The sequence below is a fragment of the Musca vetustissima genome, unplaced genomic scaffold (genome assembly GCF_032173495.1).
Source record: "Musca vetustissima isolate MV318-11 ecotype Yass unplaced genomic scaffold, APGP_CSIRO_Mvet_v1 utg2150, whole genome shotgun sequence".
Lineage (NCBI taxonomy): Eukaryota > Metazoa > Arthropoda > Insecta > Diptera > Muscidae > Musca > Musca vetustissima.
Genome location: NW_026877725.1, coordinates 183,867 through 209,817, shown reverse-complemented (window position 1 = coordinate 209,817; position 25,951 = coordinate 183,867). Strand labels below are relative to the sequence as shown.

Below are 25,951 nucleotides of genomic sequence, written 5' to 3'. Positions count from 1 at the left end.
AACGCGAACATTCTGCTTAGCCCTTTAACATATTTATAGTTAATTGGAAATATTAACAATTTAGGGATCAGAACTACTCAACTACTACCCTTTTCTAAACATTTCACTGAAATTTCATAAAAATTATTATTATTTTTTTTTATTTTAAAAAGAAATAGATGACAGAAAAAGAACATAAATTTTATAGATGACAGCCAGTTAAAATTGATGATTGTCATCTAAAATAGAGGACGTATGGCTACCTTATTGTCATCTAAAAAAGGGGACGTATGGCCACCTTATCAAAGATCAAAAGTCGACTTCGACTTTTCAATACAAAAGTCGATTAATCGATTAGTCGAAAATCGATTTACTTATCCCTATGAGTCTAAACGCAACCATAGAGTCTAGAGTCAGCGACAGTCGTTTGCCGTGTGTTTCTTATAGGCAACGGGAAATCGCGAGGGCTGACGTTCGCGTCTAGCGGCATGACGCTAGAATAGATTTTATTCATTTTTGCTCAGCGTCATACTCAATATTTCTCTCTTGCTCTCAATTGAGTTGCCATATTTTAGGTAAAAATCAACAGTGCTACCAAATTTCAATGAGAATTTATATCAAAACATATGGCAGTGCTGTTAAAAAAAAACAAATATTTTCAAAGATTGTGGACTTTTTTTAACGAATTAATAATAAAATGGAAGAAAAATATATTTTTCAATAATTTTCCCCAAGTTCCTTGACATTATTGTTAATTAAGTAATAAATTGATTTTGGTTTGCACAACGTAAAATTTTCTGTCAGAAAATGAAAACAAATAATTGACATTTTGTGCCGCTAACGCCAACTCTTTCGTTTGGTTTTCACGCCGACGAAAAAGTATGACGCTGACTCGTGACTCTCTGGTTGCGTTTAGACTCTATTCTCAAACACCGGTCATAATTTATTCGCTGGCTGTCAATTAGTCAAGTGCATTTCTTAAGTTTTTTTTCCGATACATTTCTATTGCATTCCATAATTATAAATTCCAATCTACTTCAAAGATGTCCAACAACAATAATGGTCAATGGGAAACTGTAACAAAATCGAAGAAATTTAAAAATCTCGAGAAAAAGGTTGTGGCCCACAAAGAAAAGAAGCGTGAAGAAGCACTGAAACCGAAATTAGATGAAATATGTACGTATATAAATGGGTGTTTGTGTGTGTCCATATTCTGATAAGTTGTAAACAAAACAAAGAGTTATTATTTTTCCTTTTAGTTGGAAATTCAATTAATATTTCTCTACATTCCATTACTGAAAGTGCATAAAGGGCAAACTATTATTGTGTGTCCATTCAATGTCGCTTATTCGACGGATTTTAACGGCGTCCAGAAACCTGTTTATTGTAATCAGCCGGCAGTTTTTAATTAATTCCAAAATTAAATAATATCGTTATTTTCCGAAATAATTTTGAAACATTAATAGGGGAGGAAGATTTCATGTTCATAATAATTTCGTATTCATACAACTAATATTCGCAATATCTGTGTAATGATGCACCAATTGTTGTAAATGATGCCACATCAGCAATTGCTGTAATAAAACTAGAGTTGTTTTTTCTGATACACAATCAAATATAAGCAAAGTTTGAATATTTTATACTAAATTGTGTAACCTCCGTTTCATTTATGATTTTTTCCCTAAACAAATAGGGGGTTTGTGCTATTAGTAAAACAATTTCTTGTTAATGGCATAAAAATGTAATGTCGAATTTTATATGAACGATATATGTACTTTTTAAAAATAGGGGGCAAATTATATTTCTGGGCAACAGGTTATTACATATTGTGTATTATGAGTTTTAATATATATTATTTTTATTTTCAGTGCCTTCCCATCAAATTCGAAAATTGCTCAATGAACGCGGCAAGGCTGGTAGCAAAGATGTTTCCCCTTCAAAATCAAATACAAGTACGAAATCGAAAACATCAACGCCCAAAAGAACAGTCACCAAGAGTAAAGATCAAACTGATACAAAGAAAGCGAAATCCGACCAGCCCAAACAGCCACCAAAGCCGAAAAGTTTGGACCAAGCTTTTAAAGCATTAACTCCAAAAGATTTTACCATTCAATTAGAACATTTCCAATTGTTATATCCCGGTGCGAAATTAACTTGGTTAAAAGCGGTAAGTTCATAAATTGAATAATCGTTTACCTTTAATAGTTTAACGTTATTTGTATTGTTTTGATTTCAGATAACCGGTTATATAAATTCGAATTTACAATTTGAATGTGATCCTGTTTTTTCTGGTCGCTCTACATCATATCCTGGAAATTTAGCTTCATCCGAATTTAAACAAACATTAATTGACTTCTTGTCATCGGAGGGTGAAGAAAATCTAAATTACTTTTTCCATTATACTCTATTGGAGAGTATGTGTACTGATTTAAATAACAATTTACCTGTTGTAGGGTACAAAGTAAGTCAATGATATTCAAATTTATATTCATTTATATATGTTAAATATGGTAGTCAAATGACTACCAGATTTAAAAGGAATTTTGTAAAATTTGAAATAAAGTTATAGTAGGTTTACATTGTACCGGATTTATTAAATCCAGTAGATCTTATTGTCAATTCCATTACCTATATGTCAAATAAATCCTCATAGAGGAAGTTTCACCCGGCTAAAAGTTCTAATGTAAATATAGTGTTATAAAAAAAAACTTTTTATCGATTTAAAACAAATATGAAATTTCGTTTCGACTAATACCAGCCAATTCAGGTTCATTTCTTCAATAATATTTAATTCAATATATTTTTATACTTACCGCTATTTATTTTATCTTTCCAGTTTATGTTACAATTAATAGCTAGAAATTGGCCACAAATTTGTTCCTCAAATATGGCCAGTACCGCAATGCTAAAACATTCCTATCAAAATCGTAGCAATATCTGCTTAAGTATATTGTGGGCGATAGGTCAAGGAGGCTATGAAAATCTGATGGTGGGCATAAGAGGTAAGCTGCAATTTCATTATGCAAAAAGGAGACTGACTAATTTGTAAATTTCTATATTTTTTGTTAGTGTGGCAAAATTTAATGCTTCCAAATTTAGAGATGAAAAGTTACTCTCGCTTTGTAACCGAGTACATTGAAAAGATTTTGAATGTGGCCACGGATCAAAGGTAAGTATTTTATTTTCATATAAATATACCAAATGTTAACAATAATTTCTTTTCATTTATTTTATCTCCTTAGAATACAATTGAATCAAAATGAATTCTTTGAAATATATAATGCTTTGAAGGCTCACTATCCTAGTTTACCCCGAGATTGCCAACAATCTTTAGTTAGAAGTTCGGAAATGTTTTTGGTATGTGTTTTAATTCTTTTAACAGAAATATTTGTTATTAATATTTATTCTTCAAATATAGCAAAAATTCATTAGGAATTGCAATAAACATGCAAATCTCTTCCTTACACTCCTACGCAGTATTGAGAATCCTACTAAGAGCAGTATTGAAACGAATGGTTGCCTTTCGTGTCTCTTACATAGTGATGAGGACTGTTTTAAGGTGTGGAAAATGAATTACAAAAAACAGTTGTTACCCACCATTTATTTGTTACAAAAAATTGGTATGTTCACATACTGTCTGTTAAGAGAAGATATTGGATTACATTTTATTTATTTTTAGAATATGAATTAGCTGAAAGTGCTTCATCATTGGCAATGTCTTCTGCATTCCATGATTTTCTAAAAGATGCTGTACAATTGAATGCTGAGTTGGATTCGGCTAAAAAGCGCGACCCAAATCTGGATACCTTAATAGCTCTAGTTGCGGTAAGTTTTTATTAAAGTATATGTTTTAATTATTGTGAATTTGTTGCCTTATTAAATTGCTGTTGTTGTTGCCGTTTGGTGCAGGAGGGAATATTTATGAACTATGTATTGTATATGGTATTATTATTATTATTCTCAAACCTATTATGTTCTGATATTATCTAAAGCAAGGGAATTTCTTAATCATATTTAGCGAAGTTCGGAGTAGAGGCTCTGTACATATTTTCCTGCTTACAAATAACTGAATACTGATGGAAAACTCTAAAACTAAAATGAACAAGCAATGGGGCAGAACGATTTAATTCTAAATACGACAGAGCAGCGTCTAACAGAAATAAAGATTTTTAAATATTGTATCGTAAGGGCACGAAGTTGATCGTATATCAGGAAGCGGTCAACTTGGCCCGACCACTTAAAAGTGCGTCAAGGTCAGAAACTGTGAATGTAAGGGTAATAGTTTTTATCCTCCTCGGTAGAGGTTTAAACTGCCTGTCGTATCGGTTCGCGAGATACCGTTAGAAAGTTAGCTTGTCTATGAATAATAATGGTGGGATATATTTCGGAGAAACGTTTTTAAATGTCTATCATTATATCGTAAAAAGCCAATGTACGTTCGAGATCTAATTTCGAATTTATTGTCCGTGACTTTATTGGCTTTAGAGCCGCATTGATATCCACATATATGGTCGCAGATTCCAAACATTTATCCCAAGCTCTTTGGCAAGAACGACTATCTACATGATAGCTAGCATCCATGCAGTGAATATAATCGAATTAGTATATTTAAGATAACGCTAATAATTCAATTAATAGATTATTCAACATTTAATACCACATTTCTTCTACTTAGGAAATAACACGATATTTTGTGTGGAAAAAAGGTTGTAGTTTTTAAAATTTCAGTATTATATTAGGATTGTACGATAATTTTTCCAGTAAAAATTACTCAGTAACTTATGTTGAAAGAACTTGCTAGCTCATGTGAAATTATTGAAAAATCTTTGTTATTTGAATTTTGCGTGTGAGGGCAGTGATCATTTGAATGATTAATTATCCATCGCTACAACAAAAAACTGATTTGAAAAACGACTGTTTTTAGAATAAAGACAAATGTCGCACCTTGACAAATTTGAATTTAATTCGCATATGCAAGTTCGCATCAGGGCGAAATAAATACAAGTTATCAACATACGACCTTTGTAAAGTCACATAGCCCAATATGCCTGATGAGCCGCTTCACAACGGCCACTTAACCACTCATTTACTGAAATTTTAAGTTATCAAAAAAATTCAGTAACTATTTGTACAATTGTTACAAATTATTGGACTGGATTGAATTATTGTCAAATAAACCTATTAATATAAAATATTGATTTAAACGTATTAGGCTTTGTTCCTTGCATATGTCATGCACATGTCATATTTGACATATCTCCAATACTTTGGTCCATGTAAATGTATTTCTGCCGGTCGTCACTGTTTCTCATATTTGACATATCGCCGAGCCACATAACTACAACACTGCCAACATTTCGACTACTCGGTACTCGATACATACATGACATATGGTTACTTGTTTGCCACATCACTGCCTTGTTCGAAACGACACTGGCAACCCTGCAAATGAATTTTCTTATCATCATTTTGTGTACTCGTTCATCGTTCGTGTGAAACAGAAACGAGTTTATATTCGAAAGGAAGAGGCGACGGAACAAATAAAACTTCAGTTTTGATTACAAATTTGTTAGAAGAACGCCGTCGATTTGTGCAGAAGAGTGAGAAACAAGTGAAGAAGTGCTGGTACTATTCCGAAATAAAATAAAGGAATTTAAATCATCATTTTGAGTTGAAACGAAGTAAAAAAATCAATTCTTTGCAAGAAAAGCAAGAATTGACAGAAAAAATAACAAATGTGCAACGTGTTTTCGTGGAAGAAATGAAAATGAACTTTTCCCATCTTTCGTTGTTGGTTTGGTTGATTTTGTGTGGTGGTGGTTGGTATACGACCGAGACGAACGCAAATGAAAATGTAAAAAGAAGAAAAAAATTGATGAATATGTACAAAAAATGCTGGTTGGTGTCTAACTGGCTGCTGGTTAGAGCTAGTTAGTCTGATGGATGGATGGTGGTTGCAACGAAAATTAACGATTAAGCAAGCTTTCGATTTTGGATTACGTGGAAAATTCATTTTCATTTTTTTAAATCCCAAATTGAACTTGGAACTTTCTGCTAGCGCTGGCTTAAAATTCATATCTGAATGTTTCTTGTGTAATCGGCCGGCAATTTGATGTTTCGTTTTTTTTTTCTTTTTGTTAGTGTTGCGCCGCATCGGTGTTCGTTCTACGTAAGCCCGGATGGACACGTATTAAGTTTTTGTTGAATGAAGGGGGTGTGGTATTCTGAGAGAGCAATTTGTTGCCTTACCTTACTTTTTTGGTATTGTTGTTGGTGGTGTTGCATTGTGGTGTGACCACCATGTTGATCTCTTACCTTTGTGATATTGGAATGTTGCCACACATTTGAATAAATCATTTGTGGCTTATGTGGCATTCAACGGTGGGACTTTGAAATGTTTTAAAACTAGATTTTCATCTGATTTTTTTGTGTTTTGTTGACGTCATTTTTCCCTCTTAAATAATCTACTATCCGTTAGTTCTATGTTTGATGTTCAATAACCAACGAATAGATTCGAATTATGGGTCCAAAGCTTAGCGTGTTTTGTTTTATCGATCATCCGCCATAATTAGGTTATGTGGTATAGAGTCTATCTTTCAATATTCCCGTGTGATAATGTTGAAAAAACTCGAACTAGATGTTCTGTTGTGTATGATAAGCCGCATATAAGCCTGTGTTGGAAGCTGTGTGTACATTTTGCTCTACGTTTTATAAAGGTCATAAGTTCGCCGGTTCACTGAGTGACTTGTATTCTCTCTTGCCATATACCTAACAGATTTTGGTACTGGCACAGATAGTTATTTTTCTTGTTTTGTTTTCAAGAAATCTTCCTTAATACATATAATCATATCCAAGAGGATATTGTTTTACAGATCAGATAAAAATCTAAATTGCCCTCAAGCTGGTTTTTGTCGAATGTATTGATTTATGTCATGTTTATTGATATATTATAAAATTATTGTGTTATTAGATATACCATTTTTTATTTACACTTTGTCACAGGTGTTATTTTTCTTCACACAAATAAGAGTTCAAGGTTCTTTTCATCTTGCCGAAATATATTACTTTATCTAATCTATTTCACTAATCACATTTTGAGGCATATCGTAGCCTTTGGATTAGTATAACCCCAAGAACAAAAATACGTTCAAAAATTTATAAACTAATTTCATTGGCTAGGCAACAATATAACATCTCTATTGCATATCAGCTAGCATGGGTTTGACCAAATATAGTCTAACTGGTATCTTGGGCAACTATTTTATGCGTTTCTTCTTTTTTTTTTTTTGTTACAGAAAATAACATTTATGCGATACATAAATATGTATATATAAATGTGTTTTTGGCGTATTTTTACCTGTAACCATATCCACAAATGTTTTCTCTTTTCTAAAAAACAAAACCTACACAAACTAAACAAAAAATGCCGGCCGGTATTTCTTTTTTTATTGGTTTACAATAACAATTTAGTTTTGTTAACCACCGACACTAATGCTTGCCGGCCTGGCTGCCGGATGGTGACTTGTCTATATGTGGCATTTTTTGTTGTTTGGTTGTTTGAAATGAGTTCATGGCATTAAAAGAGAACAATAGCTAAAGATCAGTAAAGGTTTGAGAAAGAGAGTATAGTTTTGGGTAAACATTTATGTGTACTTGTGTAGCAATATTTTTATTTATTACATTTTTATCTTTTGGAGATTTTTTCAGTTCAATTCGTTGGCATTCAAGAATTTTCTTACTTTATTTTGTTGTTGTTGTATTCTTCTTTATCACTGTTGACACTGCAAGCAGTTGTGTGTAACACAAATTTACGATAGGCCATAATTTATGGAAATGTTCATATCAGCGCAATAACACCAAAACTCCATTTGGGTTTTATAACTCGTTGGATTTGAACGAATATATCGGTCCCAACCGATTATGAGGTACTTTTCACATCGGACGATCTCTACAACCGTAGTACTTCTAATAAAATATTGACAAACGATTTTAGGTTATTTGAAAGTTCCGTGCAGTACAATACTTTCCCACCAAATATAATTTGTCTACCCTCTGTTTTAATATAAAGTTTATATAAGAAACTAAATCATTAACTGGGGCTCTGTTTAGTTTTCATTATTCCGGTGTTATATAATTCAATATGCGCATTAGTTTTTCAATGAAACTGAAATAAATCATTGCAAATGGAATCGTTGTTCGTTTTTCATCTTCGTCAAGATCACTGTTCTTTGTTAACACGTTGGGGTCATCAAATTAGGTGGGAAATGACAGAAGACCTTATATATTGGTTATTTTGGAGCGCCAATTTCGAACCCAACGATCTTGGTCTTATAGACACTCTGTCAGACTAATTCCGCTAGCTATATACAAAGCGAATTTTATTGGGCAATATATCATAGAATTAAAATCTTATTGTTGACATTTTTTTCTATAACACCCCAAACACCATCTGACTGGAATCTTATTTTATTTTATAGACTTTTCAAAACCACAAGTTTTTCCCTTTGCTACTTCTAATAATAAAAACGCACATATGTGTATAATTTGAATGCCATTAATATGTATGTATCTCACGATTTGTGCCATTATATACCATTACGGGCATACACGACACAATATGAGGTAATAGACCAAAAACTAGCAACAAATTACTACATACACCCATACATACATTTTCCAAAAGAGAATTTGCAAATTATAGTTGTTTTTGTTTTGCCAACTATATTTCGATTGACGTTCAATTGCGACGACATGTTCAAAATACAAAAAGGTAAAATAGCAGGGAACCAACTACTAGCGATAATAATGGTCAACTATAGAAACAATTCTGAAATGATAGAATTTGTACCAGCATATCTCAAAATAAAACAGAAGAGAAGAAATAAACGCAATCGAAGAGATTTTTGACAGTCACAGTGCCACGTGTTGAAATGCTATTTGGCGCTGGAACAATGTTGCTGTTGGTGGTGGTGGTTGTTGTTATTGTGGAACGTCACAATAAAAACAAAACAAAGCGTAGAGAAATTATTTTCATCTATAACAACATGTATATAACACAGACTCTAGACAAACTTTCCAAAAAGGTTTTTGTTACTTTGCCTTTTACTTTTGTTTTAGAGATAACAGTATTGGCAGCTATGTGTAGTTGTTTTTCTTTTCATACAAGATTCTCTAAACGAAGGGGCATCATCCAAGTCGAATGTGTTGGCGTCTTTGTAACTATGAAATTTCTCCACTTGTATATTTGAAAGATATATTTTTATAATCATAGATTCATCTATAACAACTTTGGTGGGGCATACTTGTAGGTTGCACTTCTTACAAGCAACCCAAAAAACACTTGAAATCATTAACCTCTCATAAAGATTAAGCTATAGATTTATAGCAAAAAAAGAAAAACGAAAAACAAATATCAATAACCCCACGTCCAAAAATACACATCCACCAATCAGAATTGGGACACATCAGCGTTTCAGGTGTTGACAAAAACAAACATTTTTTATATTTCTTGTTTCTTTGATATTTCAAAATATTTAGATTGAATCTTGCTTTGTTTTAAATATGGCGGTATGTGTGACCGATGGTGTGCGACGTTGATAATTTTGATGATAATTTGCAATAGAAAAAAAATATTTGCAAATTTTCGTACCGGCTTTTTAGTTAAGCAGTTAGGGGGGAGATATAATGGGAGGCTAATAAAGGGGAAATATAATTATAATACAAATTTCTAAAATAAATAGGTACGTTGATTTTCAAACTTATTTGCCGTCTGATGTCACGTTTAATAAGATATTAGGTAGTTATATGCCTGAGATGTTATGTTACGAAAATTAATTGTGTTGGTAATTAAATCTTTAATTCTTTCGAATCACACGATAGTGTCACAGTATAATACTAAATACAGATAGCTCTCATAAATAAGTTAAAAAGGAGTTTCTCGCCTTTTCGTGGTGTAATAAAAATGATGCATCTCAATTTCATACTTGGTTATTCAATACAACCGTTATTATAATTCCTATATTTTCGATACATTTCATCGGTATTAAAAATAAAAACCCCGGTCATCATCCTTTTTTTATGAAATAGCTATTCCGTTCACTTGCATAAAGGGCCAACCGACATTTTTTTGCAATCGAACGTTATCAGATATATTTTGCTTTAGAGTGGACTACGATCTGAAACGACCAGAGTCATACTCGGCTAACGCCTGTAACCTCAGCCTAGACATATTTTTGGGCAGATGCCCCGTAAATGTATATTTTCGATGAACATCTGTTATTTATGTAATCGATATTTTTAAATAATTTTAATTCTTAGAGGAATTGGGTTAAAAACTAAATGTAATCGCCAGGCGACTGTTTCCCCACCAACCAATTACAACTAACATAATTAAAAAAAATGAAAATTGTTTCCACATTTGTTTTTTCAAAACTCAAAATGTTGATGTTAACAACAATGTTTAACAAAACACACTGATGGATTTTCTCTTATTCTTTTTTTACTTTCTGTAGTTTAAACTAAACAATACAAAATCATATTTTATACTCATCTAAATAAATTTTATAAATATAAAAAATGGCACAAAACACCAAAAGCAATAAGAACAAAAATAAGCAACAACAACAGCAAACAACAAAGGTAATAATACAAAAACAACAACGTATATACAAATTTCTAAATGCGCATATAATTTTTGTACTGATATCAATTTTAATATTTTGTTTAAACCTGATTTCATTCTTTTTTCTTATTGCAGGCCGTAAACACAAAGGCAGGTCAACAGAAAAAGAAACAAACTGCCGAAAAGAAAAAGAAATGCGGCTGCTGTAAATGGACTTTGGGATCTATATTGCTCATTGCGTTGATCGCCGGAGCTTTGTTCTATGATACCGAAGTCAATGGCAAGGGTGTATTTGCTAAATCGGCAACCGGTAAAGTTCTACAGAATGCCGGTCTGTTGCCCCATGTCGAAAAGGCCTGGTACACAACAATGAGTACAGCGGCACGCGGCTACAAATGGGCCGAGAAGACATTGCCACCCTATACTCAACCCGCCTTCAAATTGGTTTGTGATTTAACGAAATTATTCCGTAATGCTGCTTGCAATGCATTCACCGTCACCAAAGAAGTGATCAATGCTAAATTGCCTGTTGCAGCTCAATTTGTAAGTATAGTTGTTCATCACACTCAATTATGAAATCGTACATGTCTAAGTAATTAAGTCGTTATATTTGTATAGTTGATGACCGATACACATATACAAATGTTATGACATCATGATTTTCTTCACAATTAATTACCTTTATTAGTTTCTTTTTTTCTTTCCTATTCTCAAATATATTTTATTTCATTTTGTATGTTTATTTTAATTGTTGTTTTTTGAAGTTTCTTGACCTGAGTCAGAGTGTATTTGTTTATTATTCGTTTGATTTATGCTTGTCTTCCAAAGCTAGTTTAAAGATCGGTCAGTTTTTTTTTAAATTGTTAGGTATTTTTTTTCTTACTAATTGCCTCTTTGTTATTTTTCTAGAAAACAAAATATTAACGAAATACTTATAGAAGAAGAATAACAAGTTTATTATTAGAACAAAGCTTTGTTTTCTTTGTCTTAATCGGTCAAGACAAGGTGAAGAAATTTAAGAAGAATTAAAAAAATATACACTGATATTCAATTTATTTGGTGTTCAAGGTTTAGCCAATTTATAAACTCTCATATATTACATTTTTGATATAATAATAGTAGATATCACACAACCCCTTTTAGGACTGCGACTTTTTGCAAAAATAGATCTTAAAATATAAATACAGTCGAACACTTTTATAACCACGAACTGTTTTCTTTTTTCACAACGTTTATAGCGAAGACGGTTATAAGGACAAATTTTTATAACGAACTAATTTTTGTCACCTATACGTAGTATTTTCACTTTTCATTTCATTTAACAAAATGCATATATGGGCTTGACAAATTTTCGTACTACGTCTATAACGATCTAAATTGTCCGGTTACATTGAGTTGTGTTTTCGAATGTGATGTCCTGCGCATTCACTGAGATTATGATTTCTATAATACATGTAAACAATATGCCCATAGATTTCTTTGTAGATATTTTCATATGTTACGCGTGCAAATACTTTACAACACTGATAAAAATTTATCATCGTTAGGCTCATGATAGCACAACCGTTCTCATATATATGCCGTTTAGAGGGCGTAGAATAGTTAGATGTATGGTATCAATACCGGCTCGAGTGGTACATCAGTGTGCTATTTTTATGATGTACATTGTCAACCCCTGTAATATGGGTTTTTGCTAGATTTTACATTCCGAATTTCTAAATATTTCCCAAGTAGAGGTGATTTAGGGGGAATATTTGAATTATCCAATCTAACATTTCATGCATTTTGAATATGTTTTAACAATTTATAAATAAATATTATCCCTCAATAGAATTATCTACAACATAATACGACGTAGTTAATTGCCTACTTGAATGCAACGCAGAATAAACTTGTAGACCACAAACAACGCCTTCCAAATATTATTTATTATTTTCAAGCTTCAGTCCCAAAAAAAACATGTTTTAAATTATCAATAAAAGAAATAAACATTCTTTATTTAATAAATGCATTTTTTGTTTTGCTATTTACAGTTGGAGCAATACGTGCCCGGTTTGCCCAAGAAAATTGAAGATAGTGCCGTCACTGTTAAGACCGCTTCTGTTGATGTTTATGGTAAACTTGTTGCTTTCTTCAAGACACAAGTGTTGGTGTAAGTATTTGTATAAAAAATGCCTAACTTGTTGTAATATCAATCTAAGACATTGTTCCGATTTCTCTTTTACAGTGGCCGTTTCTCACCTGAAAACTTGAGCAAAGCTCTAAACCAAACACAAAACTTGGCCTTGGAATACTACAATCAATTCCATAAAAAGGTTGATGCTTATGCCAAACTGAAATGATTTCCTCAAACATCATCTCGACGTATATCACTCTAAACACACAAATAATAAACATTCACATCTAGAAAGAAACGACGGCGCAAACTAACATCCTTCGCATCAGCAGTCACATTTTTTTTGTATAAAGAATACCAAGCGAATCAAACTGAAGCAGAAATTGTAACATGGAAGGGTAATAATTTTAATAACCACAAAAGCAGTCACATTCAGTCAGTCAGTCACCCAACAGCCATATTTTTTAAGAAGAGAAGGAATAACTTTCTCTCTGTCTCCTCTCATTACTTTGTGCTCGGACAGAGAGAATTGTATGTGTGCTGTATTTGTAATTCTAGTTTATTAATTTTAAATTTACCTAGAAATGAAACCTAAACTAATGTAATGTAACCCAGGATTGCAGCATCCTGTTGCTGCACCACTTGCAGACTGCAATTTGTGCAAGCAGATGAATAATTTTATAAATTAATAAAAGTTGAAAGAAAATGTAATATTCCGATTAGATAAAGAAACCCCACAACAACACATATGAAAAATTGTTAATGAATTTTAATTGTAATGTAGATTTATTAATGATGATTTTCGTGAAAAACAAAACAAGCAAACACAAAAACAAAAACAAAAATAAATAATAAGCGCAAAGTAAGACACATTCAAATACCGAAGACTTTGTTATTTTGTTTGATGTTCCATAAATGATGATGAAACACCACCACAACCAACTACTACTACACCACCATCTCAAAACTTTTTATATCGACGATGATGATGATGATGAAGGACGACAGAGTTGGTGTTAATTTTTTTAAGTGCAAGTGTTTGTACTGTCATATATTTATTACATATACGGGAAAAAATAACTGGAGGATTAAGAGAATTGTTAAACTGAAGCAATTTTTTATAGACTTTTTTTAATTTATGTTTACTAAAGCAGCTTGCTATAAATTGTAACTGCCTTAGTTTATGATTTTATCTTACCTTCTATCTAATTCCATATTACAATTATTTTTCTTTTTAGCAATTTGTAAAACAAAAAATAATTGTAGAAAAACATTTGTTGTTACATACATATCTTCATTGACATTCTTTTCTTCTCAAAATATTTCGTGTCTACATTTCTGTGTTCTCTATCTCTTCTATCTCTATTCATATGTAATTTATGTTATAAAGTGATGATGATAATGATGAACCTATTACTACATTCGTTGCATCTGTGTATTCCAATTTCTGAACAAGCTTTAAGTTGATTGATTTTCTCATAGCTTATATATACGTTTTTATAGACTTTTTTATTTAGTTTTCTTTGAAATTTGTAAAATCTTTTTTTAAATAAAATATTGAAAAAATGTATAAATGTGTGTTTCTATATAGGGAGTTATTTTGGGAATAGCAAATGGTGGAATATATATATTTAAATTACTTCATTAAAGCATTTTTATTTTCATATTGATCTTCAGGTACTACTACATTTATATCGAACGACCGATCTCGATTACAATATACAAAATAAGTATTGTGAAATTTAAATAAAAATTAATAATTTATCATAAAACATATTTTTTTGTGGATTTTATTCAGCCTTATTCTGGATATTCGCTGGGAGATATCTCGCATGCACAAAAATTTTCGGTTTCACATTCTCGCCTTATTCTGAATGAATAGGGAGACGCAAAAAATGCGAGATGCGGATTCGAGTTTTCGAAAATGGTGGTTGAAAAAAGATTCGTGTTGCCATATTATAATTTAAGTTGTAATGTGTGTTGCCATATTGTATTTTAATTGTGTAATATTTTTCAATATTTTATTTATTGATTATTTTATTAAAAATTGTTACTTATTGTTGTTTAAACTTTATAACTATACAAATGTGAAATATCAAGAATCCGCTTTATAAATGCTTTGTAATTAAAAGAAAATTAATTAAAGTTTGAAAATATGGCAACCTACAATATGACATGTGAAACAGCTGTTCATTGTTTTGATGCAATTTGGTACAACAACTACAATAGATTACAAATAAAAGAACATTTTTTATGATGGCAAAAACACAGGCACATAATTGTGTGCCTTTTAATTTAATTTCGATATTTTATATCTCCAAATTCTTAAAGTGACCTACTCCTTTATTTCTTCATTTATAATATTCTAAATCGTCATAGAATATGTATTGTGTTAATATTTTTCATTAAAATATTTATAACTTATGTTTTTGTAGTCAACTCACTTTGAATTAATTAGCGAAAAATTTCGCACAAAATTTCATCTCATTCTCCTACTCCCTGTAATCCAGAATACCTAATTTTTCCCCAAAGCGGATTTTTTCGCTTTCGAACTTCATTCAGAAAAGGCGAAAGCGAGAATGCGAAAAAATTCACACAAAAATGTTGTTCAGAATAAGACGAAGGGGAAGAGCGAGTAAATTCACGTGGAATTGACATCCAGAATAAGGCTGATTATCTCTAGAAAACAGAAATTCTCAATTTAATTTTGCTAAAATACACAGTCCAGTCTCTCCTCCACAATACTGAGGCTACTCAATGAAGAAGTCTTTCCATTATAAATGTGAATTAAAATGAAACAAAAATTAACCCCAATACAGTTAAATGCCCTTTAAGAATCGAAGCGGTTAAATAGCTTCGGTTACAACGAACAACATTTACGAAGGCTACTATATATATTTCTGGCCTAGGCAACGCTATCACCCTTATAACGGTTGGCGTAGACGTGCCGATTTTTATGCATATTAAATGAAAGGCCCACGAAAGAGGTATATAAATCATGTTTTGTTTGAAGCCCCTCATGGAATTATTATAGTCCATTCCTATAACTGGCCTTTCAAATTTTTTGATGCAGGAATGAATGCGAAATCAAAATATTAAATCTAAACAAATTCTCCAAAAATTTCAATATTATGTCTTGTTTTTCAAAACTCCGTCTTTAAACCGTAAATATGACATTTTTAATGGTGTCAAATTTATTCTTAAGAAAATAAATATCTGAATGTGCATACCTGCTTTTATCAAGCAATCATATATCATAAATTGTAACGATTATAAATATTGATTGATATGTATTGCATACTTTTAGGCATTAACATTACTTCTATTCTCGAATATAAAGAGGTTATATGGTTTTCTTGTTTTCTTTAACAAAAATATACGTTTAGCTGTAATTACAATCGGTGATTTTTATTCATTTTTGAAGCCGATAATTATTTTTAAATAAAAATATTCAAAAAAAAAGTGGGATATTTTCATGAGGACGAGTTCGAAACAAGGACGCATTTAATAACAACTTTCGACATTGTTTTTTTTTACAACAATTTCATTTGTTTGTTCTGTTGTTTTTACAATAACAAAAGGAAATTAAACATACTGTACATTACCCGCCAAGTTATTTTTATTCGCAGTTTACAGTTTTTTGAAATATAATGAAATAACATAATATATTTAGCCAACAAATCTGCTATGTTGTGAACACAACTTATTTTTTTTTTTATTTTTTACCGTTGTTACGCCCACAATATCAAAAAAATAAAATGGTGGTCCACATTACCCGAAGTTACTCTATCCAATGCAAAGCGAATGGAATGTCCGTTTTGATCAATCTTTTCAAATCATAAATCTTTTCCAACCCTAGATTAAGTCAGTAGATGAGATCCATAGGTCCACTCCTTCTGGTACCTCCCCCACAAAGTGTTAACATTCTGAAAATGTCAATATCAAGCTACTGTGTGCACATCAAAATATTTCTTTTAAATTTAAATCAAGTTCGAAGATGGTGAATATCGCTCCACTCCCTGTGGTACCACCTTCATATAATGGTAAAAATTGTGCTGGAAATTAGTTTAATACTATCATGCAAACAAAGCGCCCGATTTAAACCAAACTTTGCACCTAATATTTGAATCAAACATGCATACTTTTGGAAGTAGGGATTTTTGTAAAATTTGTAATTTTTGTAAATTCAATCATTGTACATGATATTTTTAAAAAATCTAGATCAAGCCCGAAGATTGGGGTCATCGGTACTATCCTTTTGGTACGTCACCCAGTGTCAATGAGCGAGTGAGTATGTATCACTTAACCCTTTCAGTGTCAAAAATTTTTTTTGTCGGAATAAAAATCTAAAATTTTATACTTAAATCATATAAAGGCATAGATTTTAGAAGAAAAAGCAATTTTCATTTTAACCCTCGGACAGTTTCGTCTGTTTTTCAGCAAAAACAAAAACACAAATGTTCGCCCATGTGCTGCATTCGAGCACATATAGCCTTGTGGATTGAAAACGAAATGAGATCGTACGTGTTTTTCTGAGCACGTACAACTTGAAAAAGTACGCTAAAGCAATATTTAACGTGTTTTTAGAATATTTACTTAAAAATACAGTATTTACATTAGTTTTTATAGTAAAATTAAAGAAAATAAAAAAGGGCTCCTTTTATCAAAAACAGCGCGTAAAATTTTTGAGATCAATCTGGCAACTCTACCACCATATGATCAAAAAAAATAGAATCTATAAAAAATCTACTTTTAAGATTTCAAATAGTCCTTTTAATAATGTTTCTTGCAGATGTGTGCACTTTATTATATCGATGTTGACAAGATCCATGCTCTACTTGTTTATAGGGCGCCAAAAATTTTTTTCTAAAGCGTAACCACTGTCTCCTAGAAGCCAACTATTTTGCATACCATTTCCTCTTTTGTTAATGCTGTTTAGCTGCACTCATATGCCAAATAAAAGCATCATGGCTGGATCCTGGTCTGCAGCTGTGCACAGGTTGCACACACTTTGTCTTCCAGGACTTTCATTACTCTCCACAACATTCTACACATTGTTGTGCGATCAACACTTTTGCCACTACCGTCTGAAACCCACCAACAGCCAGAAAAATCGCAAAGAAAGAGAGAATTTTTAAATGTCGAATATATTCGACAAAAACACTGAAGTAATTAAAAAATAAGAGGTATTTTATTTATTTTTTTTTTGTTTCAATCATATGTATAAAACCCTTGAATTTAAAATAAAACCACTATAATTAAAATTTTTATTAGTTTTTTATTTTGATTTTTTTATTTACACTTATACAAAAAAGGATTATTTGACATCAATGCAAAAATATATATATTTTAACTTAAATTAGTTATTGTTGTTTGCTAAATTTAAAAATATTAATCAAAAATACTGCAATGAAATAATAAACAAAAATAAAATATTTATAAAGGTTAATTTGGATAAAATAAAAATGAACTGATATTTACATAGGCATTTTTTGTGATAGAAAATAAATTGACAATAATTTGCAAGTGTATACAGTGGCCCATAGATTATTTTATGCAATAGAAAATTACATAGAATTGTATTTTTAACATTGTGTGGCCAAGAGGTGATCTTTGCAGATATTTCGACTCTTTATAAAATTTATCATATTCCTTGCATAAAATAATGAAGAAGCTACTGTATAGGGTTTACATATATATTCTATTTGTCATTTTATACGTTTTGGATATTTATGTATATAAAATAGTATATGTCTATTGTTTGAATATTTTTGTATAAACATTTAGAAATTATTCTTTTGTTATATAGGAAATTATATTATTTTTGAAACAAAAAACAAATTGATAACAAATTTTGTATTTTAGCTTTCAATTGAAACAAATGGCACTTAAATAATAAAAAAAAAAACAGAAAATAATTGAACATTGAAACTTGCAACCAAAATGAGCTTAAGAGTGTTGTCTGTTTCAACATGGGATTGAAGCGATTGACATTTGAAATATTAAAATCTATGAAATGTTGTTCACATAAGGAGAGAATTTCAACCGATAGTCAAAAATAAACTGAGAATATTTTAAAAGTAAAATGGTTCCTCTTAATAATTAGGAAATTGCGAAGGTTTTTTTCTGAGATATTGTTCTTTTATATACTATATGAGTTTTTACATTCAATTTTGAAGTCGATTATTCCATGCTAATTACAGTACAACAATTTAAAGAAATTCGATCGAGATCAATCGGGAGTACAAAAATATATATATATGTATATTTATTTGGAGAGTAGAGACATAGTTTTGATTTTCGCATATACGATTTGAACATCGATCGAATTTCTTTATATAACATAGAATTGCAATATTTAAATCAGAATAATAATAAAATGAGAAAACTAAATATAACACATTTAACTATCATTTTCACAATAAAAAAAAAATAATAATTTCTTTAATAACATATTTTGGTATAGAAAAATATTTCTTGTTTTAAGAGCAAAATAACACAATGCCACGACACAGAATTTTATATCATTACAGTGATACAATTTAAAATGAGATCTCTACTGGTACTTTGATGCTGCGCTTTGTAAAATTCGAAATGAAGAAATTTAAGTGAGTCACTACCAAAGCGAAATTTATATCGTCACCACCCTATGTTGTTAATCTCAAATCGTCAGTGGATGAAAAGAATTAGGTTGTATTGAGGATCTGTCACAATGACATATGAACTATCTTTGTATTACAATCCCCATAATTTGTAACCTCATAAATCGAAACAAGAGGAATCTTATATATTTTAGTTTCCGAAAATTCTTAACATTTGCTAAATACATTCAAAATCATTTATGACGACGGTATCCAAAAGGCCTAAAAATGTTATCCTTTATTAAATATCGCTATGACTATTTGCAAACCACTGTACTTTCAATGTACTCCAAGTAGAAATCACAAACTGTATCACTTTTTCATTGCATATTTTTAGGCTGTAGCATATTGTAATTATTTTGTAAAAGTATAAATTATTAATTTTTATTGTTATTAATTATTTTATATTTTTTAGAAAAAAATGTTTATATATAGGAAATAGTTTGTATGTATATAATTATATAAGGTTTTTTGTTTCTATTTATTTCTTTTGTATATTAATGCAAATGCAGTGCAATGCGTTATTGCTGTATATAAATTGTATGAATGTTTTTTTTTTCATTTTTTATGTATGATTATGTAGCACATTATATATATAGTAAATATGTATGATTATGATATTTTGTTATTATTAATAAAAATTTTAAAATTATAAAAAAGTTTGTTTTTATGTGATGCATTGAAAAAAGAGAGATAAAAACAAAATTTATATATTTTTTCCTTCGTTTTCTTTGAAATGGGAGTGAGACGAATTAAATTCCCTAAACATGTGATGTGAATATCAATCTATCAAACTTTAGTTTTAATTTTTTTTTGTTTCTTTCTTATTTATGCTAAATTTCTAAATATATTATAACACATATACGTGTGTGTGTAACACTCAATAAAGTATAAAAATATATATAAAACAGAAGAAATAAAAGTACACATAAAGAAAAAGAAATTAGAAAATAAAAACAAAGTTATATAAAATAAAACTATAACCTATAAAAATATTACCACAATTTTAAAGCTTAAAAAATCTGTATATAAATATAACTGTGTGTGCATGTTTGTGGGGCTTTAAATTATTATTCTTCCATCCAAGCAGAGCCAGCCAAGTGTTTCACTTTCTATTGCAATTCCCACACAATTTTCCCGTTTTTTTATTTTGTTTATTGGAAAATTGCAGCTCTTTGCTGGAACAATAAACGCCGATTTGCTTTTTCCTCCTCCTGACGCCGACGCTCTTCCTGTTCCTGTCGTATTTCATCGTGGAATTTATTCGAACGCAGTTGTTGTTCAATTTTTGCCTCAAAGAAATTCTTAGCACCACTGACACCAACTTCTTCAACTGAAATTTCCGTTAAACGTGCCAACTGATTTAGACCCGAATCATTGTCCAATTCTCCGGCCTGTGCCTTGCGATAGATGAGAAGGAATTCACGGAATGAAATTTTTCCATCGTTATCTTCATCGACTTCTTTGATCATTTCCTTGAGACCTAAATGTGTTTGTGGAGCACCCAATTTTTCCATCATATATTTCAACTCGGTTAAATCCAAATAGCCATCGCGGCCGGTGTCGTATCTGTAAAAAGAGGAAAAAAGGAAAAGGGAAGTTTAGTAAAAATGAAGGAGAATATTATCTTATGTGCATAACATATGATTATCATAAGAGGACAGCTGTTTACAACTATTACATTAAGTGTGTACAATCAATTATTAAATTTACGCCAAAAATAAGCAACATCAGCTGATCGACATTAAGATTACGATTAAAGGTAAGTTTAAACAATTAGGGTGTATTTCTGGATTTCGTACTTTAAACCGAGGTAAATTCAGCTTGATAATGCATATTATCGCGATAAAAGCTGTTACCAATATATTTGATAAATTATTAAACAAAATTATTTACACATGTTCCGCAAGTCACATTAAGTTCAATTGATGTCAAAACCTCAAAATTATTTCCGGCAATAATTGTTTATCCCAAAAAAATACAAGTTTTTTCTCTCCATCTCCATGCGTCTCAGGCGAGAAGATTAAGGAAATTCGCGGGAAGATAGCAACAACAACAATTATGTAAAATTAGGAGAAATTACTTTACTTCCGCTGAACGAAAACCAAAAAACAAAATAAACGGATGAATCTATGGATAAACCACAATCAAATGAAGATGAGCAAAACAAGGCAACGCCGTAATCAACAATCAGCCATCCATCCATCCGCACCATCCGCCAAGCGATGAAATTAATTTGCAATCAGACAAAGCGCAAAGCACACACGCTCACTTGCACGACGACGACGACAGCAGCCACACACGAATTGAAATTCACACCAAATATTGTTAATGGCATGGAAAATAATTTTCAAATGGTTGATGTTTTTTGTTTTGTTGTTGGGTTTTGATTTTTTGTTGGTTAACTGTAATGCAGAAGTTGCGTGATTGAGTTGTGAATTTTGGTGTGCAAACATCAACAGTTGCACCAAACAAAAATGCTGAGCCATTTTTTGGCCACAGTCAACTCCAAAAGAAGAAAGGTGAGCCAAGAAGTAAAATATTGCAGTTGTTTTACCGGCAAATAGCCAATGCCGCAATGAAGCCTAACAGAATAACAAAGATGGGTTTCCACTTAAAAAAATATTCAGCGATAAGTTTGGAAAACAAGTTTGCCACAACCACAGCCCCGCAAAACAAAAAACGAAAAATTGGCAGTTAATTTGAAACAAGAAAATGCAACCAAAGGAAACAGAAAACCAAAATAAATTGGTAAGTTTTTTTGCCATGCCAAAATAAAATTCATCACTTCAGTCTTGCAATATTTTAAGAAGTCCACACAAAAAGCACACATTGACTAGCCAAGGATGTTTCAATGGCGCACGCGTGTCTTTACACGCGACGGCTGCATAACATTTACAATTTACAAAACTCCTGCAAAACAAGTTCTGTTTTATTTTTGTGTGTTTGCGGAGGCAAAGGCAATTTACCTTCACCTTCAACAAAACGGCCAACACTCGAGGCTAGCCGTAGGCCGAAGACCGGGTTAAGAAAAAAAAAAACATCAACACGCCAACTAACTATCTTTGCGAATGACTAACCGACAGGAAAAACTTGTTCTTGAAGTTGCAGTCTGCAACCACCAGCAACAACTGCCAGCCACTATAATGGCAGAAGTTGCACCAGACGACGGCAGCAACTCTCAATTACACAAATACAACAAACTGCAATGCCGCTGCCGTTTCGTTTTTAAGGAAGAAATAAACATTTAAGGCCATGGTCACTGTACGTTATACAGCGCACTTATTGGCTTACTCTAATGATCACGCAAATCTATAGACAAATTGGTCAGGGGACACTGTTTCCTTGGGTGAAATGATATTATTTTATTATTTAACAAAAATGGTATAGCAGCCCTTGACAAACATGAAACCTAAAGACCTCAACGCGCGTTTAAACTTTTATAGTGATGTTATGATGATATCTCAATTTACTTAAATATAAATCGATTTAATTTCAATATAAATTCTACTTAAAGTACATTTACATATACGATTTTAAATCGACTCGATTAACGAAATCCAGAAACACATCTTTAATCGCGATCTAAATGTCAATCAGATGATGTATGGCACAATAAATAGGTAGTCCATTTAGCGCAGCTGATGTCTCGATTAACTGTCAAAGTGGCCAATTTTACTTGAATTCGATGTGCAAAGTTGCCAACCATGTGAAATATTATAAAAAAATTGACAGATGGTCGAGACAAAAACAAAGGTTTTTGTTTTGATACATGACCTTATTATTGCATCATGGTCTGATGTACAGTTGAACATATATCAATTAAATGTACAATTGAACACAGATCAATTCCCATTAGAATTGAGGATATTGGACAATAAAAATTGCTACAAAACTTATTATACCAGTGAATTGTGAATGTATACCTAAACAAATAACAGCTCACTGCCAAGGATAGTCTAGTCCATGGCTCAATAAATATGTTCTCCATTCGTTGAATTAATTTCTTGGGATCCATCTATGTGGTGTTAGAAGGCACATGAATGCCATCGATGTAACCTACAACCCCATGAATTTTGTGCAATTTCTCGGAATCTTTTCCAGCTCTAGTTTGGTATAGGGATACGTAGTCGAGCGCAAAATTAAACTTTTCGATTTTTGCAGAGTGCGCAAAAATTCACTCGCGAATGACTCAAAATACATTCTTTTCGTTTTGTTGGACTTTTGGACATGTGTTTTGTTATTCCACACACTTTCTGCCACACACACATTCTTTCGTTGTTTGTGTGTGTTTACTTTTTTTATGATATTTTTGTTTGTTGTTGTTTTTAACAGTGCACCCAAACATTTGCGAACATTTGTTTTTTGAGTTTTTCAAAAGAATGTTCTTCAGCAAACAAATGCTCGCGAAAGAATGAATCGATGACGCTTGAAGCGAAATTTTATCGTTCGTGAATTTTTCGTACAATGCGAACATTCGCGAGAGATTGCAAATATATTGAAAACATTCGAATTCTCGCCATGATCATTCGTGAAAAAGAGTGTATTTTAAACATTCTTCGCACCCTGGATTTTTGCTTCTCACCACATTTCAATTTTTGCCTTTGACAAAAAAGTCGATCTTGAAAAATCGACTTTGCGATTTCATCAAGGATCAAAAGTCGACTTCGACTTTTAGACCAAGATCTATTAATAAGGTCACCAAGATAGCAATCGAAATCGGAAAACAGCTTTTTTTTCAAGTCTAATGTCAAAAATTTCGACTTTGTTTACGTTTTCATAATGGAAGTCAATTCACAATAATGCATTTTGACAGCAAACTTGAGAACCTTATTTATAGGCCATGTTTTAGACTTTTCAATACAAAAAGTCGATTAATCGATTTACTTATCCCTATTTAGGTATCCACTTTAAGGGAAAAAACACAATGCGGCACTCAACTTTATTATAGCCGGATAACAAACTGTTTGTGGAGAAATGGAATGCCAGTCTACTTACCCTGTAGTATTTCAAAAATATTTAGTAGAATAAATGTATAAATATTGTTGCATTTTTCTATTCTATAAGTTAAATATTTATAATGATTGAGGCAGTTCTAGATGATAATTTCCAATCATTTTAACTTTCGTTAGTAAATTTATAATAAGGGAACACAAAGTAAGATTAATAAAGTAATATGTTCTCGTTTATTTCTCTCGAATTATTCATGATCGGAGTATCCAATCCGCGAGAAAAAATATTTTTCTTGAGTATCTAACTCATTTCGGATATTTATGATTGAACTGATAGTTTCTACTTGAATTCGACGTGCAGTGTTGCCAACCATGAGAAATATTACTAGATACAATTTGACAGTTGGTCGAATAAAAAACCGATGTATTTGTTTTCATACATCTCCTTATTATCTAGTCCATGGTCATCATGGTATAGTCCATGGCACAATATATAAGTAGTCCATTTAGCGCAGCTGACTATTCGATTTACTGCCAAAGTGCGTACTTTCTACTTAAATTCGAAATTTACAGATGGTCGGGACAAAAACGAATGTTTTTGTCTATCTAGTCTATTTAAAAATGAAGTCGCGCTTTAAAACATAAAACATATAAAAATAATACTATTGAAAACAAACCTCTGCCGCTGTTATGATTCTATAGTATTTAATCGGTTGGTGTCATTGTGCTGAGACTACAACAGAATCTATCATATGTTTGTGGCTATACACATATCAGCTGGCAATGTTAACATCAATCCCATTGTAAACTGTGTAATTCCACCATATTGGTGAATAAAATTTCAAGTGCCCATTGACAAATCTCCCTGCTTTTTACTCTCCCAACCACTATAACCATAAACAAATGGAGTATAGCACTTTGTTAAAATAATAAATGTGACATTGACGCCGGGCAGTCAGCAGCACATGTGCCATATGCAACATTACGAGGCATGCAACCAGACGCTGGACAGGTTTATAAAAACATTGCGTAAACAACTCAGTGTTTTCGCGGCTATTATGGCCACAGCGGTGGGCTACTACTTATTTTTCTTGAATTTCATTTTCATTGGAAAAACATTAGAAGCCAGCCGAACGAACGCACACACGCACAAACAGTATCCCAAGATAACAGAAGAAAATAAAAATCGAGTTTGTTGTCGTTTCACTTTCGATTTCTTCAATGTTCGGTTAATGTGAAGCTATCATGAAATGTCGTTTATTTTTAGCCAACAGCTTGAGGTAGGTAGGTACGCAGCACACACACAATATGTGGAGTAATTGTGGGAGGGATGACAAAGTCAAATTATGGTGGTGGCCACCACATATGTTTACATTTTTTGTTTTCTTTTTTTTATTTTCTTAATTGTTTGTGTTTTCTTTTTCACTTCTAATTGTTTAATTGCAGAGATTGTATTGTAGCGTGGCAAATTTGTCACACATTGTGATTTGGTGTGCGGGTCGGTCTGTGTTTCTTTTCATTAATTCGGTAGGTGGTGATTCCAAAAAATAAAAGAAAACTGTACAACATCTAATGTAATGTTATTTATGGTGGTCATTTGTATTAACCAATTGTGAGATAACAATTGTGGCGAATAGCCTCG

General features: G+C 31.7%; 2 protein-coding genes across 2 annotated transcripts in view; one reads left to right on the top strand and one right to left on the bottom strand.

The window, feature by feature from the left end:
* The first annotated feature begins 948 nt into the window (after window positions 1-948).
* On the top strand, window positions 949-13,015 carry LOC133322393 (transmembrane protein 214). The gene is made up of 11 exons (XM_061531392.1): window positions 949-1,155; window positions 1,848-2,146; window positions 2,216-2,440; window positions 2,816-2,981; window positions 3,049-3,148; window positions 3,222-3,336; window positions 3,398-3,599; window positions 3,659-3,804; window positions 10,736-11,143; window positions 12,634-12,752; window positions 12,828-13,015. The coding sequence occupies exons 1-11, from the start codon at window positions 1,023-1,025 to the stop codon at window positions 12,940-12,942; spliced, it is 2,028 nt and encodes a 675-aa protein (XP_061387376.1). The 5' UTR covers window positions 949-1,022; the 3' UTR covers window positions 12,943-13,015.
* Window positions 13,016-20,511: 7,496 nt separating this feature from the next.
* Window positions 20,512-25,951, bottom strand: part of LOC133322394 (EF-hand domain-containing protein D2 homolog) — a 56,524-nt gene continuing 51,084 nt past the window's right edge. The window contains exon 2 of the mRNA XM_061531393.1: window positions 20,512-20,926. Within this exon, the coding sequence (XP_061387377.1) occupies window positions 20,512-20,926 (415 nt within the window). The remainder of the gene's footprint in view (window positions 20,927-25,951) is intronic.

Bases quoted from the DNA above. Each gene is read 5' to 3' on its own strand.
- LOC133322393 (XM_061531392.1), top strand. From the start codon at position 1,023: ATGTCCAACAACAATAATGGTCAATGGGAAACTGTAACAAAATCGAAG. The intron at 3,337-3,397 runs GTATGTGTTTTA...CTTCAAATATAG, and splicing joins GAAGTTCGGAAATGTTTTTG to CAAAAATTCATTAGGAATTG. The intron at 3,805-10,735 runs GTAAGTTTTTAT...TTCTTATTGCAG, and splicing joins CCTTAATAGCTCTAGTTGCG to GCCGTAAACACAAAGGCAGG.